General features: G+C 50.3%; 2 protein-coding genes across 2 annotated transcripts in view; both read right to left on the bottom strand.

Moving 5' to 3' along the window:
* The window catches only part of kmt2a (lysine (K)-specific methyltransferase 2A), a 35,290-nt gene extending 29,275 nt beyond the window's left edge, over positions 1-6,015 (bottom strand). Inside the window, 1 exon segment of the mRNA XM_047035221.1 lies at positions 5,743-6,015. Within this exon segment, the coding sequence (XP_046891177.1) occupies positions 5,743-5,988 (246 nt within the window). The 5' untranslated portion in view covers positions 5,989-6,015.
* A 1,295-nt stretch (positions 6,016-7,310) lies between these two features.
* Positions 7,311-17,956, bottom strand: ube4a (ubiquitination factor E4A (UFD2 homolog, yeast)). Its single transcript, XM_047035222.1, has 20 exons — positions 17,852-17,956; positions 16,918-17,117; positions 16,420-16,596; positions 14,857-14,969; positions 14,428-14,580; positions 14,175-14,334; positions 13,822-14,024; positions 13,112-13,303; positions 12,562-12,895; positions 12,297-12,423; positions 11,897-12,204; positions 11,352-11,484; positions 10,977-11,167; positions 10,727-10,827; positions 10,398-10,511; positions 10,007-10,181; positions 9,566-9,746; positions 9,155-9,302; positions 8,877-9,034; positions 7,311-8,620 (listed from the first exon to the last, which is right to left on the bottom strand). The coding sequence occupies exons 2-20, from the start codon at positions 17,039-17,041 to the stop codon at positions 8,485-8,487; spliced, it is 3,228 nt and encodes a 1,075-aa protein (XP_046891178.1). The 5' UTR covers positions 17,042-17,117; positions 17,852-17,956; the 3' UTR covers positions 7,311-8,484.
* Between the last annotated feature and the right edge of the window lie 4 nt (positions 17,957-17,960).

The raw sequence follows: 17,960 nt of genomic DNA, 5'->3' as shown, positions 1-17,960 counted from the left end.
CGATTCACGTCAGCCACACACCCACCCCTACGCGTCAACCACAGAGCCAAGATGTAAACAAGCAGAACATGAGACAGAGAGGGAGGAGGGAGGGACGGGGGGAGGGAGGGAGGGGGGAGGAGGAAGAGGGGGAGAAGGAGAGAGAAAAGTATAGGGGGGAGAGATGAAAAAGAGATGAGAGGAAGAAGAGAGTGGTTGTGAAAGAAAAGAGGGGAAGGGGGAAAGAGGGGGATGGAGAGATAAAGGGGATGAAGGAGAGAAGCAAGGAGGAGCGCTAGGAAAACAGGGGAAAAGGAGAGAGGCCGGGATGGAAAGGAAGGAGCGAGAATAGGGGGGGGGGGGGGCGTGGAGAGAGAAAGGGGAGGAAGGAGGCAGGGAAGTGAGGGAGGGGGGGAGGAAGGAAGGAAAGAAGGGAGAGGTAGGGAGCAGCATTTCCACCACATGGTACAGCAGCAGAGTCCGCCTCGTCTCCCGGGGCAACCGGAGGATGAAAGGAGGTGGGGCTTGATCAGGCTAACACAGAAGCTTACTATGTCTCTGTCCAAACAGGACAGAGATGTGTGTCACACACACACACCCCCCTCCCTCCCTGTGTGTGTGTCCATGGGAGGGAGGGAGAGACCGCAAGTAGTAAACATGGTGTGTAACGCAGCTTACAGCAAGAGTACAGCTAGAGGTTAGCGGGCTGAGGATGGGGGTGGGGAGGACAGAGTAGTGTAGTATCCTGGTTTTCTATTTTCAACCTCTCCCAGGAGAGGAGAGGGGGATGAGGAGAAGCAGGCTGCTGTAGTAACGCTCACTACCTGCCTCTCTTTCTCTCCATGCTGGAAAACAAACCTGCAGCAGTCTACTGTTACCCTACCGTTACCCTGGCTACCCTGTGGTTGGGGTGTTTTAGATCTCCATCGTGTTCATCTGGACATTGAGGTGCTCTGAATCAGGTCATCATATCTAAGCCTACCGCAGTTTATTGGATAGAGGCATACTGGAGGTAATCATGTCTAAGCCTACTGGAGGTGATCATGTCTAAGCCTACTGGAGGTGATCATGTCTAAGCCTACTGGAGGTGATCATGTCTAAGCCTACTGGAGGTGATCATGTCGAAGCCTACTGGAGGTGATCATGTCGAAGCCTACTGGAGGTGATCATGTCGAAGCCTACTGGAGGTGATCATGTCGAAGCCTACTGGAGGTGATCATGTCGAAGCCTACTGGAGGTGATCATGTCGAAGCCTACTGGAGGTGATCATGTCGAAGCCTACTGGAGGTGATCTGATAGAAGCCTACTGGAGGTAAACCGATCTAAGCCTACCACAGGTTTGGTGAGATGCAGGTTTGACTAGGAGGAAGTGACTAGTATCAGTATGCTAATATCGGTTCACTGGGACAGCCCCTGGCAGCCTCTCTTCAGGCCTCAGCCGGATGTGGGGAAGAGGCCGCTGTGATGGGCCCCTTCGCTGCTACCCAGGTGTGGGAGGTGAGTGGGGATGGGCGTCCCCTCGCTAGGACAACCAGGAGGAGAAATCAGGCTTAGAGCGACGGTTTAGGACCTCCAACAAGGCTTGTTAAAGAAGGCTTTCCAGAAGAGTCTACTGTAGCTGTCAACAAAGCAAATAGCTTGTTTAAAGATGTTCAGACACACACACACACACACACACATCTCATCACTGGCAGCCCACTTAGCCACATCAAGTAGTGTACGTGATCATTAGCTGTACCACTGGGGGATATTTGATAGAGTACTGATTCCCTTCAGCTAGTCTCTAAACCTCTCATTACTACAACCTACCCCCCACCCCTCACCCCTAGCCACACTGCTGCAGCAGAGACTCTCAAACAGAACATACCTCCCACATGAAAATACTTCCCATTTATAATTGGCTGCTGCTTCTAGTTAACTTCTCAGTCGCTCTGTGGCTCTGTCCTTCCATCCCCCCCCCCAGTCAGACCCTGGTTTCTTCTTGGAATCTCAGCAGGATGACATCACCACGTAGTACACACCTGTGATGTCACAATCCTTCCTGGAATCCGCAGGAAAAACAGGAAGTCCAATCGAACGGGCCAGTGAGCCATTGCACAAGAGACATCTCACTCTAGGAATAGGTGTTGCATTTTTAGCTGGCCAGCAAATGTGAGCAAAGCCTAAGCCAAGCTAATTAGCCCGAGGCCGTGTCCACCAAAAGGTTGGTATGTGTTCCTGGTGATTAAAGGCAAAGTGTTGAAAGGCAGAGTTTCTGCTCACATTTGCGAGGCTCAGCTCAGACCCACGCGACACCTCGTCCTGGAGGCAAGCACAGGAGTTCATGTTGGTGTTGCTGACTGATGCCTTATGTTCCAACACCTCCCACCCACCAAGTCAGGACAGGGAGCAGCGGACCTGGAGCACCAGAGAGGCAGGCCAGGGACTGAGAGCAGACAGGCAGACAGGGACTGAGAGAGACAGGCAGGGAGAGACAGGCAGGGAGAGACAGGCAGGGAGAGACAGGCAGGGAGAGACAGGCAGGGAGAGTGACATATAGGGATAGACAGGGACTGAGACAGACAAGGAGACTGAAATACTCGCACACTAGAGTGCTAGTCAAAACAAAGGCTGAAGAGGTGCAATAAAGGACATAAAGTTTGTGTGTGTGGGGGGAGACACACACTCATACACAGTGGTCCCTTTCTGAAGAGGAGGTGAAAGCCCTTTGCCCGGCTGCAGCATAAAGCCATGGCTGGAAGGGCCTGTGACTAATCCCCCCCAGCGTGCTCCCTGAGGGAGGGGGGGGGGGCACTCCCCCAGCCTTTGATACCTCAGCCTGCACTCTTTCAGCCGCCCGCACTTAGGGAGAGCTGGAATAAAGGATGACACAAAGCTTCCTCCTCCCGTCCACACGCTGTCTGGGGGGAAGGTCTGGGGGGAGGGAGAGGGGGGCTTGTTCATGTAAATAGGCCAAACACCTGCCAGACCAGAGTCCTTCCACTCAAACACACCAGTTATATAAATCCAGTGGGGCAGAGAAGAACCGGGTCTGATACCTTTATTCACCGCCCCTCACTTCTGTATGAGTGATTAAACATTGGTCTTAATCTGGGGCCAGACGGAGCAGGGAGCCTGAGCAACTAGACAGTAGGAGAGCAAAAGAAAACAATTACCCAAAAAAGAAAAACAAAGAGAGAGGTGTGTGTGTGTTTGACACTGAGGGAAGAGAGGGGGGTTTGGTTCCCCTAAAAGTCAACATTGGCGGTGGTTAGGCTAGCCAGTAGCCACTAAACACAATACTAACATTTGGATGGATCAGGAAGATTAATTTTCGACACACAGCGACAAAAGCCAGCAAATGCTTCCATTTGGACAACAACAGCAACACAAGCCCCTTTTGAGGCGCCCCAATAGGTCTCCCTAATCTATTCCAAAGTGGCAGCTGTCAGAAGAAAAGTTGCTCTCTGCCTCAGACGAGAGTGTGTGTGTGAATAGATTTAGGCCTGCCTGGAAGGCGGGATAGGGGGATTGGGGGGGGGGGGCAGTTTGTCTGGCTACAAGCTTCCCAGCAGGCAACAGTGAGCCAGAACAATCCCAGTATCGCCTCTCTGGCCAGACGCAACATCCCCTCTCAATAGAACCACCATGCTGTGTCCACACCGTCCCTGTACCGGTGCCTCCTCTGGGACATCTGCCCCCATCCCTCCAGATAGCAGCCCCTCATCCTCCCCTCCTCTGTGCTCCTCTTATCTGCAGAAAGGCTGGAAGCCCTGAGGCACTATTCACTCAAACTAGACAAACTATACAGTTCCTCCTGAAAATTATCACTTGTGCCTAAAGCAGTCAAGATCAAGGCAGTGGATTTTAATGTTTGATCTCATGTGTTTAATCAATCTTATACTAACACCGCCGGATGGGATGTAAATTGAATTGGATCGGTGTTTCATCCGAGACTCTTCTTCAATACAGTGGGGACCACTTTAGAGGCGAGCGGTTACATTTCATTGAGGTATGGACCGTAATGCAGACCAATCACAACATCAGAACAGTGTGTACTGTACAACAGTTTAGCGGGATGCGTGTACTCAAAAATAAACGTTACTTTTGAATGTTTACAAACAATTAGTGGTTCACAAGAACATCTACGGTTCGACAACAGTGGTGAATACGCGTACGGTCTACTCCCACTGCAACGGACGCGTGCTCATCATGGAAAAGGAAGATGGTAGTTCGCTAAAGCGAACACACCCCCACATCACAAGGTCCGTCCAGCCTCGTTGTTATTGTAGCTGAAGAGCGCCCTGTCAGTACTCCACTGCTAATATGGAATAATAAGAACTAAACACAGCCCTTTACGTCTGATGAAACCCTCCAGACTCTCGCCATATGTTTTTTTTAGCGTCCTCTGCTCCAGCACGCCTCTTCTGCAAGCAGTTACCACAATTCCGACTATTTTTATGCTAGCTACGCACTGTGTGGAGAGGGGGAAAACATGTCCACCTCCCATTTTCCTTGTATGCATCACCAAGTGCTCCCATGGCTAGCGTGGCGTAGTGCGTAGTGCTGGTGCACACTGACTGGCAAACGTTAGCTAGCTAGCAAGCTAGGCGTGCGTTCAAGCTAACTACAAAATCATGGAAGCAAACGTATTGGCCATCTTTGTTTCACGATCAACATAATAATAACCCCCAAGTAGTCACGCTGCAACTTAAGCAGAATACTTCTGGTAATAGCACACACGAATTGGTTTGGCACGGTAACTAGCCCATAGTCGCTACGTTCAGCTACAGTAGCTTGCGCTAGCGCTCCTGAAAAGCTGAGACTGTTCCAAGATTTGACACCTGGCAGCAAGCACTTGCTTTTTCTAGAGAAGCACTTCGAATAAATGAGTTTGTCGGATACTTCAATTTTTCTGATAGGATGGGAAGATAAGATTTTAAACAAGATAAGTTGGCCGCACGAGCGTGGACCACAACTCGTATCTTGCCCTCTTCCCTGCATGTTTTGTTTTCAAGCCGTCTAGCCATATGGGGAGTCGAACAGTTGCTTCCAGGGCACCAAATGGCACCAGACACACACTCAGACTCACCAAACCCTAGCTAGCAAGGTACGGGGAACAAGTCTTGCCAGCTAAAAAACCTTTATTATAAACTCCCTTTCTAGCCTGAATCACAGTCATCTCCTGCACCTTTCCCGCTAGTCAGTAGCCTCAAAATAACGCATCAATTCTGAGTGTCAGTCTGTGTGAATTGCGCTAGCAGTAACGGCTTGACACGAGTAACTACTCAATACTTCAAACACAAGTACCTATACAGGGAGCTGAAGGCTGGCTAAACAAGTTATCATACGCTACTAGCTAAGCGGGGTCGTGAATGATCCTCTTCATGTGAATTCTGCTGTTCATATGATGAACTAGCTAGTTCCTCCACTAGCTAGCAAGCTAACTAACTTAGCTAAGACATTCCTACAATTTTGGGAAAAGGACTACTATAGCCCACGTTAGCTCAAATTAATTGTTTTGATTGCCTCACTGATGCTAGCCAGAAAGGCCAACGGTCTTATGCTAACAAGCTTGCTAAGTTAGCCAGTTAATAAAAGTTGACTTGAACTAGCCAGCTTGCTACCTAGATTGTCAGCAAGTTCACCTACCAAGCTGGGGGCATGAGACGTGAAACTCTTGGTGGACCTACCTACTTAGATAGCTAACCAAATATCAAGTTACTATAGTGTAACACTCACTATAGTCATGAACCACACACCAGCTATCAAACTGGTCCTTACCTCTCCACTGCTGGAGCCGCTCGACTCTCCCAAAACATCCCGAAATTTCTGCAGGTTGCTACCGATGGCAGAGGAGACTTGTAACGCAGCATCAAACCCAGGTCCGAGGCCGGTCGTGTTAGGGTAAGTCCCTGTGCCCGGTCGGAGAGAGGCAGTGACCCGGATTCGGCCCGCTCTCTTCCCGGTGCCCGAGTTGCTGCTCCCTCCGGGCCGAGCAGGGAACCGCCACCGACAGCTGTGCGCCATTTTACACTCTGCCTGCCTGCCCTCCGATCAGACAACTCAGTGGGCGGACACCTAAACCAGCATTACACACACACATCCTCTACTCTCCAATGAACATACATATCATTATCCATGTTACAGGGTTGAAATCGTGAAGCCCCAACAACGCATTCCCGTCTCTGTGTTCCTATCTAGATGCTGAGTGGCTAGATCAAAAACAGGTTCCATGGCATTACCCCGGGAAAAGCGACTCAGTCAAACCACAAGGGTTTGTAGCTAACTCAACAACAGTGGCTTCTCGTACTCTGTCCACAGTAATATAGCAGGTATTAAAGCACATGCGCAAGAACCAGGAAACCTACGGCGTTAGATAAACTACATAAAACAAAAGGTATAAAATAAACAGTTTTTTATTACAACACCAATAACTAATTGCACATCCGAGCTGTGCAGCGTGGGCAGCACGAGTCCTGTTCATTCCCTGCAACAAATATCAGTTAACCAGCAGTCGTCATCTACTTCTAGAGTCATTACTGGTCAGTTATTATTATCCAATTAATCAATTATCCAATTGGAGTTCTCCATCCTTTCCCTTGTTTAACGCTACCTTTATTGCGCATATTAGGTAGAGCACGGGCTCGAGAAATATCTAGTAGACCTATACATTATTAATGTTTAAACCATGCTTTGTCAATGCAGTGTACAATAAACTGCTTATTAGTTATGCAGCATCACAGGAAGAATGCATCTGTATTTTAAGTAATATTGCTAATTAAAATACGGCTCTCAGGTTATATCAAAAGTTTGGCGTGAGATTCCCATAGCTACTAAAATCCGGCCGACCTGAACACTGAATATCATTTTAGCATGCCTGCGCCTCGTCCATTAATTGTATAGCGGTGACAGTTATCCCTTACTTATCTCAGCGTGATAAATTGTTGAAATGCGTGAGGAATACAAGGTGTTGCGTGAAAGCGTGAAAAATGTCGGAAACGCTTGAGTCTCACGCTAAATGCGTGAGACTTGAGAGCCCTGCGTCTATGTAGGTAAAATAGCAATAATAAAAGTTTCGAAACACTTTTGGATGAAAACGAGTTACCCGTTCACACTCATGCTCCAGTTGCATGGCCATAAAAATATTTCATTTGACTTAAACATGAAAAGAAAAGGAAAAACATGACTAGACCACATCTTAATGTAAGACGACCCAAAGGAAATTAGATTCGAGTCATCCATTACATTCGAGTCACTTCAAACTGCCGATATGAACAGGCCTAGAGTGCAAAATTTCTGTGCTTTGGCAACCCCCTTCACACGCAGGAAGCATTCACAACCACATTTCCCCAGGTTTATAACACGCCGCCGCTTTTTTATTTCTTAATCATACTGTACACTCCCAAAAAGTCTCACAGTTAAAACATACAAATATTCAATTATAATTTCACCCGGGTAATCATTAAGTTGGTATATATGCAATATACAAATGCATGCCAACGAATCTTTTTATTTAATACCCCACACATTCTACTCATTTATACAAAATCCTCACACTTCACTTCCTGCCTTGTGTCCTCAACTGAGCTACTCCCACTGTTCTGTCTGGGGCTCATTATAACTACACAAACCACTCCGTCCTAGACGTCAGTCCCACTCGTTCTTTTCTTACTAACAAAGCAACATTGTAGCCTAAAAACTTGTAATAATTAGTCAATAAAAGTCTCATGTAACTCAAGTGAAATTTGTAAAAAGCTTGTGGTTTTAGGCACCCAATTTTCCTTGCCAAAAAAGAACAGTTTACCTCACATTTCAAACATTATGCTTGCATAACATATACTGTACGCATCTTAAACGCTCAGTTCACTATGAGCTCCTGTCGAGTCAAATAAAAGGCGGTATTATTCAAACTCAATGTAAACTTTACAGAATGACAAAACTTTACAGCATGACCAGAGTATCTTTAGCCTCCTATTGATCAGTTATGGGTCCTGCAGTCCACATTCCCAGTGCGGTCTCTACATTATAAAAAGTGTATTTTGGCAAAGAAGATAGAGATGCTACCGTGCCTGGCTGAGGTATGGACAGACTGAGAACTATGATAACGTAAGCTACTGAAATCTGTATTTAAGTATTAACGAAGTATGAATGAAGCTGGCAGCCCTAATCCACGTTTTAGGCTTCCTCTTGTTCTGTAAGCTTCTGCCGACAGTTGACTCCACCAAGAATCATCTTCTACACTGTGGTTTGATAGGATGCAGGCACAGACCTGGGACAAACACTGCAAGTATTTGAGGTGCATTTGATCTCCACTCCCATTTGCACCTCCGGGACTGTTCCATTGGTTTCATTGCGCTTTGAGTAGAACTAAATCAAGTGCACCTCTCGGCAAAGCAGTAGTCTGTGGAGACAAGCTATAGGCCGCAGGTCAGCAGGCAGAAGAGGAGGCCGGTGGAGCACAGTGGGAGGAGAGGAAGGGTCAGTAAGTAAAGTCAGTAAGAGAGCTGTGACCATAGCTAGCCCTTAGCCGCTAGGCCCCATCTGCAGCCTCTCCTGCCTATGCTTGTCCAGCCACTGTAAGATCTGCTGCTTGAGCTCCTCGTTGGGCCTGATCTGGTCCATGGTGAGAGGGCTACGGTTGAAGGGGTCCGTCTGATCGCTGTGGAGCACAACACCATACGGTTTACTGTTACAGCCAACACTTACAACACTGACAGCTGCCAATGATGTTTCCCCATTCTAACTTCACAGGAGGAGGGCTGACACGACATCCAGTGTCAAAAGGGGGAGACACTTTGACAAGGATCCAATTACCAAGGAAGGGAGACAGACAAAGGAACTGAGCTCTGGTCTTCCCAGGGTAACAGGACAGCTGGCTGAGGCAGAGAGAGACAGAGAAAGAATGGGTGTCTCACCTGAGCAGGTGTCTGGCGATGGTGGATCGGTCCACAGTCACATTAGACGAGGGCAGCAAGACCGGGTCCAGCATCAGGGTGGACATGATAGGGTCCAGGAAGTCGTCTGGGGCGTCGGCGAACGTCTCCTCCTCCTGCTGCTGCCGGTCAGCATGAGACTGAGTAGGGGAGGGAGACAGACAGGTGGGTGGGGATGCAGATTAGAGAGACAGACAGGTAGGCACTGAGACAGATAGATGGGCAGAGACAGACATCATCACCATGGCAGCAGCTCCTACCTTGATCTTGTCGGCCAGGAGGCCAAAGCCTATGATCATCTCTCCGGGCTTGTTAATCTTCTTCAGGACGCGCACGGTCTGGGAGAACAGTATGGGGGAGTAGGAGCGGCCATCTTTAGGCACCGTGGCACAGAAGTTCTCCTCATCCCTGGGACATGACGAGGAATACAAGACGGCAGACAGGTTATGGAGAGCCAGGGAGTTTGGGGTACCTACTGTACCAGGAACAGCTGCAGGTGAGAGGAGAAATGGGGGGGTAGGGAGAACCTGTGTGTGTGGGTGAGTTTACATGTGTGAGAGAGTGCATGTTAGTGAGGGAGTATGTGAGTGAGTTTGTATTAGGAGAGAGAGTATGTGTGAGTCTGTCTGTGCGTGTGTGTGCGTGTGTGAGTGTGTGTGTAGAGAATGTACCCCAGGTTGAGGTAGATGGTGCAGATATCAGAGACCAGTTGCTGGGGTTTGAAGTCAAACTCGCTGAAGTCCTTCACCTTCAGGGCCCCCATCTTTGGCCCCACCAGGTGCTGCAGGAAGTAGTTCAACATGGAAATGATCCTCTCAGCCAGGAATGGGTGGACGAAGATCCCCTTGATCTCTGGAGGGAGAGGAGAAATAAAGATGGATGAGTGAGAGCTCAGACACATCCTATTTCAAGACATCCTTTGAACACAACATTATCGCATCATCTTACATCCATAGCATACAATACTACAGGATTCCACAAAAACACTCTAACCACCCTGCTACAATGGGATTCCAACCCCAGGCCAGCTCAGCTGGTCTCCCTCAAGACTGGTAGGCTTTCTCTGGGTCTCTCTAAGCTCAGTAGGGTTCATCTTCTCGAGAGTTCCGTACCAGAGGTAAGGAAGGCTAGAGTCCCGATAGTCTCGTTTGACATGATGTTGTGGAAGCGTCCAAGCTGACCAAACATCTGCAGGCTGGACTCCTTCTCTTTCCTGGCGTCCGGCGCTAGGCCCTCCCACTCGCCACGGTCCCTCTCCAGCTGCAGCAGCTTGATCTTGCTCAGATACTGACAAGGACATAGGACGTGAATACAGACAGAGCTGAGGACCAGTAAGGGGGCAGCATTAGGAGTACCGACAGGGACGCAAACCAATCATTACAAGGTCAGCCCGGGTCTTGATGACAACATAACCCGGCCATGGCCTGGAAGAAGGGAAAAGGATGGTGGGTGTATGGGGGGGCGATGAATGGAGGGAGAGAACTGAAGGAGAGTGGTTCTGACCTGTATGGCCTCGTCCAGAAGGAAGATGGCGTCGTTCATCAGCAGGTTGAGGTACCGGAGGAACAGAGGAGGGTTCATGGCCTCCAGGTTCTCAGACGCGTACACAGCCAGGCGCTGGAACACACACACACACACACACACACACACACACACACACACACACACACACACACACACACACACACACACAGTTAGCACACTGGTGCATGACATGGTGCATGCTCTGTTGACTTTCACAGGGTACATGGGTACTAAGCCAACCCATGTGAAAGTTCTATTGTGTTATTGTTATTATGTGAGCATAATGTCAGCATGTGGAGCTGTCTAACCTTGACGCTCTCTCGGTAGCTTTCCTTCTCCCACATGTACCGGAGGATGGGGTACATGGGTCTGCGGTAGTTGAACTTCTGCTCAAACTGGTGGGGGTCACCTGTGTGTGTGTGTGTGGGGGGGGGGGGGGGGGGGGGGAGGAGATGGGGACAAGAGAAAAAGTTTCATATGACTGTCCAGGTGTAGGAAGACTTTCAAACACTGCACTCTCTCAGTCTCTCTCTCACACACACAGTTCCCCTGCCTCACCAGTGAACTCGATGTCCACAAACACAGAGATGAGCGCCTCGGCCAGGTTGGGGGCGTGGCGATAGGAGCAGAACACCCTCTCCCGCTGAAACATGATTGGCTGAGTCGTGCCTGGGGCCACGGGTTCCATGTGCGGCATCACAGCTTCCAGGACCTCTGCCAGCTTGGCCCGCAGATGAGGGTTCTTCATCCTGGAGGGAGAACAAGGGAACCAGGTGGAACAGAGAACATGGTTAACCTCGGTGGGAAGATGATGGACTCTTCTTCTCATTATTTCTTCCTCTCTCTTTCTGCTCCTTCCTACATCTGCTCTCTGATCTCTTTCCCATTCTTCCTACCATTCCTTCCCTCTCTTCCTGCCTTCCACCTCCTCACCTCTCCACGTTGCCCATGAAGACAGTGATGAAGTTAAGCACTTGCTCCAGGCTCTCAGCAGAAGACTCCAGGACTTCGTCAGCGAACCGGCGCAGAAAGATAAAGAAATCTCCCAGGTTCTCCGCAAAGAACTCTGAGGAACACGCAGAACGGAACCACCTTAGATTCAGAAACGTGGGCTGTGCAGACACAAGCCCTGACAGACGCCCTGGGCAGGGCAGGAGGAAGGAGGGATGGAGGAGACGACAGATGAGGACGGTTGGAGGAGACAGGAGGAAAGGGAGAAGGCTGGCGGAGAGACAGCGGAGAACAAGAGACATGGGACGAAAAAGGAAAAAGAGACAACGAGAAAGGAGAGAGAGAGAGAGAGAGAGAGAGAGAGAGAGAGAGAGAGAGAGAGAGAGAGAGAGAAGGAAAGAGTAGGGAGAGAAAGAGAGAGAAAAAAAGACAGGAAGAGGCAGAGAGAGAGGCAGAGAGAAGAAAAGACAGGAAGAGGCGGAGAGAGAGAGAAAGCGAGGGCAAAAAAAAAAGCTCAAGATACCCACCAGGAACACAGCAGAGCATGTTATTGTTTAGTGGCAGCAGGGGGAAGTTGAGGGGCATGTGCTCCGGGCCCTGGTTGTCCAGGCCCAGCTGCACCAGCAGGGCAGCCGTGGAGGCCTGCAGGTTGAGGCAGCACTGCAGCATGGCAGGCTGCGTGGCCGCAGCCTTGGTGGACAGGTAGACCGTCATCAGGCGCTCAAACTGCTCCCGGAGCTGCTCCGTCACTGTGCCCCCCGCCAGCTGGGCCTCCCGCCACGTCCCCTGGAGGCGGTGAAGGGACTGGTTCATCTTCACCATCTGGTCGTGGAGCCTGGAGGGACACACACACACACAAAGTCCAAACTTTTTGGTAGGAACGTACACACAGGTATTCCAAAATGTGGAAGCCCAGGTGTGTGTTACCTGTGGAAGCCCAGGTGCAGGGTGAGCTGGGTGAGGATGAGGTTCTCCGTCAGCAGGCTGTAAGACTGGGCATACTCCACCGGCTGCTGGGGCAGAGCAGGGATCAAACAGGTCTCCTTATCTAGACCTGGAGTAGACCACACACACACACATACAGGTCTTAGAGACAGCAAAATTGCTTTAGACACTCAAAACATAGACTCACTCACCACACCCACAAGTGTATTCAACACTAACACACACACACACACACACACACACTTACCCCGGGCATGTACGTTGCGGTTGCGTCTCTCCTCCTCGCTGAGCTCTTTCAGGGCGCAGTAGCTGGGGTTAAAGGTCAACAGTTTGGGCGAGCGCGGCCGACAGAAGGGCTGGCAAAGCTTCAGGAGGGCGGAGCCTAAGTTCAGGAAGAAGGCGTCAGAGGCGTACATCTGGAAGAAGATCTCCGGCATCTGATTGGCCCAGATCTTGGTGCGTCCGGCATTGGCCTGGAGACAGCCGCCCAACCAGGAGAGAAGGAGGTGTCGCGTCTCCCCAGAGCGCTGGAGCAGGTTTTTCAGGATCTGGTGCATCTTATCGTGGAACTGACCCATGAACTGGAACACAGGACAGGAGTTCCACGGCAGGGACAGAGGGTCAGAGGTCAGGGGTCAGTCACTGGACCAAATACATTCTTGCTCTTCCAAGATCTCCTGGACTTTCATTGTAATTGCAATTATTTTGACCAACAGACTACAACGTCTTGAAAGCTCAGCCCAGCAGACAGAACCAACAAGGCCAACAGAGAACAGACCAGAGGACAGGAAGCTCACCTGCTGTATGTTGGCCTCCTGCACCTTCATCTCCTGGGGGCTGGAGCTGGAGGGGTTGAGGAAGTACCTGTGTCCCTCCACCACCCCGGGGGTTTTCAGCAGGCAGGACACACTCAGCACCGCCCCCAGCAGGGTCTTCTGGTACTGCAGCCCGTTGCTGGGGTCCTTAGGCTGGATGTACTCCACCAGGACCTGAGAAGGAGGAGGGAGAGAAAAAGGTGGGTGGGAGCGGGAAGGCGGGAGAGGTGAAGGAGAAAGGGAAAGAGAGTGGAAGACAGAAGGGAAGGAGAGAAGGAGAGAGGTAAGGAAGGAGGAGTTAAGGGGGAAGGAGAGAGACAGAGAAAAAGGGCAGTAGAATGGAGAGATGAAAGTGGAGAATAGAGGGAGGTAGAACAGGTTAGGTGAAAAGGGCAGTGTAAGTGAGATGAACATTGCTAACAGCTCCTCTGAGGACAAGTAACCACTGTGTGTAGACTGAATGCCTTGAACCACATCCTCCAGCATAGTTTGGTGTGTACAAGCAATATCAACATACAAGTTCATTTAAAAGTCTGTGTGTGTTGGCCTCTCCCTGTGAGGAGTTTAGTACGTTATGACAATCAGAGTTAATACAACATTTAAAAAAAGTATCTCTGTGTAGTGAGCCTCTGACAGACTTAATTAAAAAATCAGCTGTGTGCAGCAAACTCTTCCCTGGGGTGGGGGCTGACCTTGGCGATGTCCTTCTGGTGGGTGAAGTAGAGCAGGATGTCCAGGTAGGAGTAGAACAGAGGCTGGCACAGGTCCAGCTCCTTCAGCCTCCCCTGGAAGATGTCCAGCACAGGCACCACCACCTCTGCAAACGTACGCACCTCCTGGTCCGCCAGCAGGCCCACTATCGCCTCCTCCACAAACTCCACCACCTCCTCTGGTTCTGGGACAGAACACACAAACACAGAGAGAGATAATGTTACCAGTCAGGATAGGAGGGGAGAGAGGGGAAGAGGAAGAGGAGTGAAGAGGAGAGAGTGGGAGGGGAGCGACGAGGGACGAGCAGGAGGAGAGAGAGAGAGAGAGAACCTACGCGCTGTGCGGACGCCCTCCAGCAGCAGGTCCAGCAGCTGCTCGTAGATGTTCTGACTGACGTACATCTCCGGCGTGAGGAGGACCGTGCGCGTGTTGGACACCGCTAGGTTCTTACAGCGCACCGCATTGGGCAGCATCTTCTCTGGTACCTTGGTCACCTGGGACAGGGAGGACAGGAACAGGGATGAGCTGAGGAGAGTGTGTGTGTGAGTGTATGGGTGTGTGTGTGTTTCTGTCTGTGTGTGCCCCACCTCTTCCTTGGCCCTCTGGTAGCAGGCGAAGAGGTAGGGAATGGCGGACGTCTCTCCGGCGTCGCGGTCAGCTGACAGGTTGACCGTGCTGCAGGACGTCATGTAGATGAGGTTGTTCCCTGGCTCCAGCAGCAGCAGGCGGTTAAACAGAGCCTGGGGGGGGGGGGGGGGGGCAGCAGGGGGGGGGGGGGGTCACAGACAGCTAGGACAGGTACCACATCATCTCCACTTCACTGTGTTGCAGTCTGCCGATTACGCAATGAGGAGTGATGAGGGAAGGAGCGAGCGTGACAGAGCAACTGAGAAAGAGAGAGAGAGAAAGGGGGGGAAGAGATCACAACAAAGAATAGAGAGAGAGAGAGCCAGAGAGCGAGTGAGAGAGGGAGACAGAGAGAGAGAGGTGTGTGGAGTGCATGAGGACATGTGTACCTGCTCTATGTTGTCCATGTCCAGCCAGTCCTGCCCGTCCAGGTCGGCAGCCATCTCCTCCAGGTACACACAGCGGGGGGGGATGCCGTTCCCCCCTCTCAGACTGGGGTCACCTGGGGGAGGGAAGGGGGGGGGGGGCAGCCGCTTACAGCAGGAAGCTCAACCAACAGTTCGCACAAAGACACAACAAGCTCAACAGAACTATGAATCAATAACAACATCAAATATGTCATTATCACGACCTGTGTCACCTGAAACAGAAAGAGGAATACAAATATATAAAAGACATTGGGAGAACCGATGATTTTGTTTACTTCACAAGCCCTCAACAATACAGCAAGTATACAGGAAGCTGCATCATGAAGACGTCTTGATCAGCCCTGCCCTGCCTCTGACGGCCTGCCAGTGAGCTCTGGGTTAGCAGCAAACAAGACAAAAACTCATCTGAGATGAGGATCTCCAGGACAGCAGTAGCTCTGAGCATCATAATCACCGTCATCACTATCTATCATCCATCTGCTGGGCAAGGCTGGCTGACTCATCCAGGGCCGGCAGCAGGCTGAAATCAGGTCGCACTCTACACTACAGCGAGGCTTAGCTTGAGGTAGATACCAGTAAGCTACCCTAATCTATATCAGCCGCTCTTCCCGTCACTGCCAGAGATGATGAGGTGGAGGACGAGAGGGGGAGGTGGGCAGGGCTCTGGGAGCAGTGAGGGTGAGCTCCCGATGACATCAACTCACTGAGTCAGAGGCTTGATGTCCTCTAGCTCCGTCAATCACTCTCTCTGCCCTCCATCAGAGGGGCGGGGTGAGAGGAGCTGGGAGTAGGAGGGGGGCGGGGTGGGGGGGGGGGACTCTCTTGGGCCCAACACGAGGCTTCACTCTTCACCTCTTTCCTCTCTTTTCCTGTCCTGTCCATTATCTCCCCCTCACCCTCCTCTTATCTTCTGTCCCCTTTTCTTACATAACTTTTTTACATTTGAGTCATTTAAGCAGGAGCTTTTATCTTAAGCAAAACACAAAGGAGAGAAGGAACGAGCGTGACTCCTCATCTCCCCACGCCCCTCCTTCGTGCCACCCCTCCTCTTCTTCTCTCCCCATTTCTCTTCTTCTTACCCCTCCTCCTCTTCCCCTCCCTAACCCCCTTTTCCACCCTTCCTCGGTTCATCTCTCCAACACTAATCTATTCCAGCAGACTAATAGAGAGCAGGAGGCCGCCAGAGGCTGTCCATCAGCCTACAAGAGGACAACAGGGGCTTGTTAGTGGTGATGAATCATCACTGGTCAAGTTCCACAGGTGTGTGTGTGCCCCTCAGTGGGTCGACCAAAGCAGTCTGAGCAGGAGTGATGCAAGCCGTTCCTCCTGCCATTCACTGGCCATGAGACACTACACAGGAGCCGTGTAGGGCTGCATGGCTTGCATGAGCTGGAAGTGTGCTCAGAGACACGTCTTTAGAGACCACATGCCTCCGCCCTGATAGAGGTGAGCGTGTCTCCCCAGAGAACACAACACAGGGACTTCCACCTCGTTGCAAGCTCCTCTGCTGGAGCGGTGACTCACTGTTGTCGAGGGTGATGAGGAAGATCCTCTGGATCATGTGATTGATGTTGAGCTGCTCGCAGAGTTCCTGCCGCGAGCGGAAGGACCGGCTGATCTCCGCCACCGAGTCATCGTTGTCCTCGATGCTGTCGCTCACAGAGTTCTCCGACTCTGAATGGCTCTCCCCAGAGTCTTCCGCTGTAACAAAGGAAGACGATAATCAGAATAAGCCAATCAGGGTACTATGATGTTAGCCAACACAAATAATATCTGCTGGCTGACTTCATAGTAAGGAAAGATCTGAACACTGTATCCTATGAACTGTAAATGTATAAACTGATGCTTGCAGTGGTCATGTACTGTATATAATCTATACACTATACTTTAGATATGGGCAGTGTTTTTAGATTATGATAACAATATTTTTAAATGTATTCATTTATCAGATGTTTGAGTTATCCAACTACTGAGCTATACCTATCCTGGGACCACCAGGGCTGCAGCTGCTCTATGACTTACAGGGTTCTGCATGCTGCTGGGGAGTCTGACCCGACGCAAACTGTTTGGCATCGGCCAGGGAGCTGAAGAGAGCAGCGAAGGGGTTCCGGGAGATATTCTGATTGTTGTTTCCCTGGTCAGTCATCTCACTGGAGCTCCAGCCACTCACCCCATCCACAGGGACTACTGACTCGCACCCGTCTGTATCTGTTTGCACCGGCCTGTATACACACGCAGAACGCACGCCTCAGTCATCACTAGTAATAACAGGTCTAAGATAAGCACGCTTGACAGAAAATTACACTGGCGGTAACCGGTTCGTTGACACCATTAGACGCACAGAAATGGGCGTTACTGGATTTGATCTCCCTTAATAGTTGGCTAAAATGGAGTTGGGAAGTATTGCAGTAATCATTGTAGTTCCGTAAAACAATTAGTAACATTAAAATTAGGTGGTAGTTGGGTAACACCTAGTTAACGGGTAACATAGCAGGCATTCGTGACAGCTGTCAGATCGTTCCAGCTTAGCTAACTACCCAACGTGTTAGCTACCTGGCTACGTAGTTCTAGCTATCTTAGCTGACGTTAGCTAAAATGTGTCCCACAAACTAAGGCCAACTCGATGTGCTCACTTGTCATCAATGATTAAAATCCATGTAGATGCATTTGTCATTGCATAAAAAAGAGGATGACAATCTTAGCTAACTATGTCGAAAGTTATCGGGTTCAAATTGACACATTAGCTAGCTAGCTAACACGTCTAGTATGCCAGGAAGCAGCCATTAGCGAAAGCTATCTAGCCAGGTACTTCTGTCTGCCTCAACTAGCTAGTGCTAGCTAGCTGGTTACTTATATGTGACTTGGACGTTACGTATTTTGTATCACTTTACGTTACTGTATTGCATACACTAATAGCTCAGAATATATCAATTCAACTACAAGCATGTTGTCATACCTGGTTGTTGGATATTTTCAGGTTTGTTTCAGAATTGCTGCCCTGCGAAATCCTCGTAGCTAGGCTCACAGTAAACACAGATGGGTCAACGTCATCAGTAGACGACAGG

Source organism: Hypomesus transpacificus, chromosome 15, assembly GCF_021917145.1.
Source record: "Hypomesus transpacificus isolate Combined female chromosome 15, fHypTra1, whole genome shotgun sequence".
Classification (NCBI taxonomy): Eukaryota; Metazoa; Chordata; class Actinopteri; order Osmeriformes; family Osmeridae; genus Hypomesus; species Hypomesus transpacificus.
The sequence above is the reverse complement of the archived record's forward strand: the minus strand, read 5'-3'. Positions and strand labels throughout refer to the sequence as shown.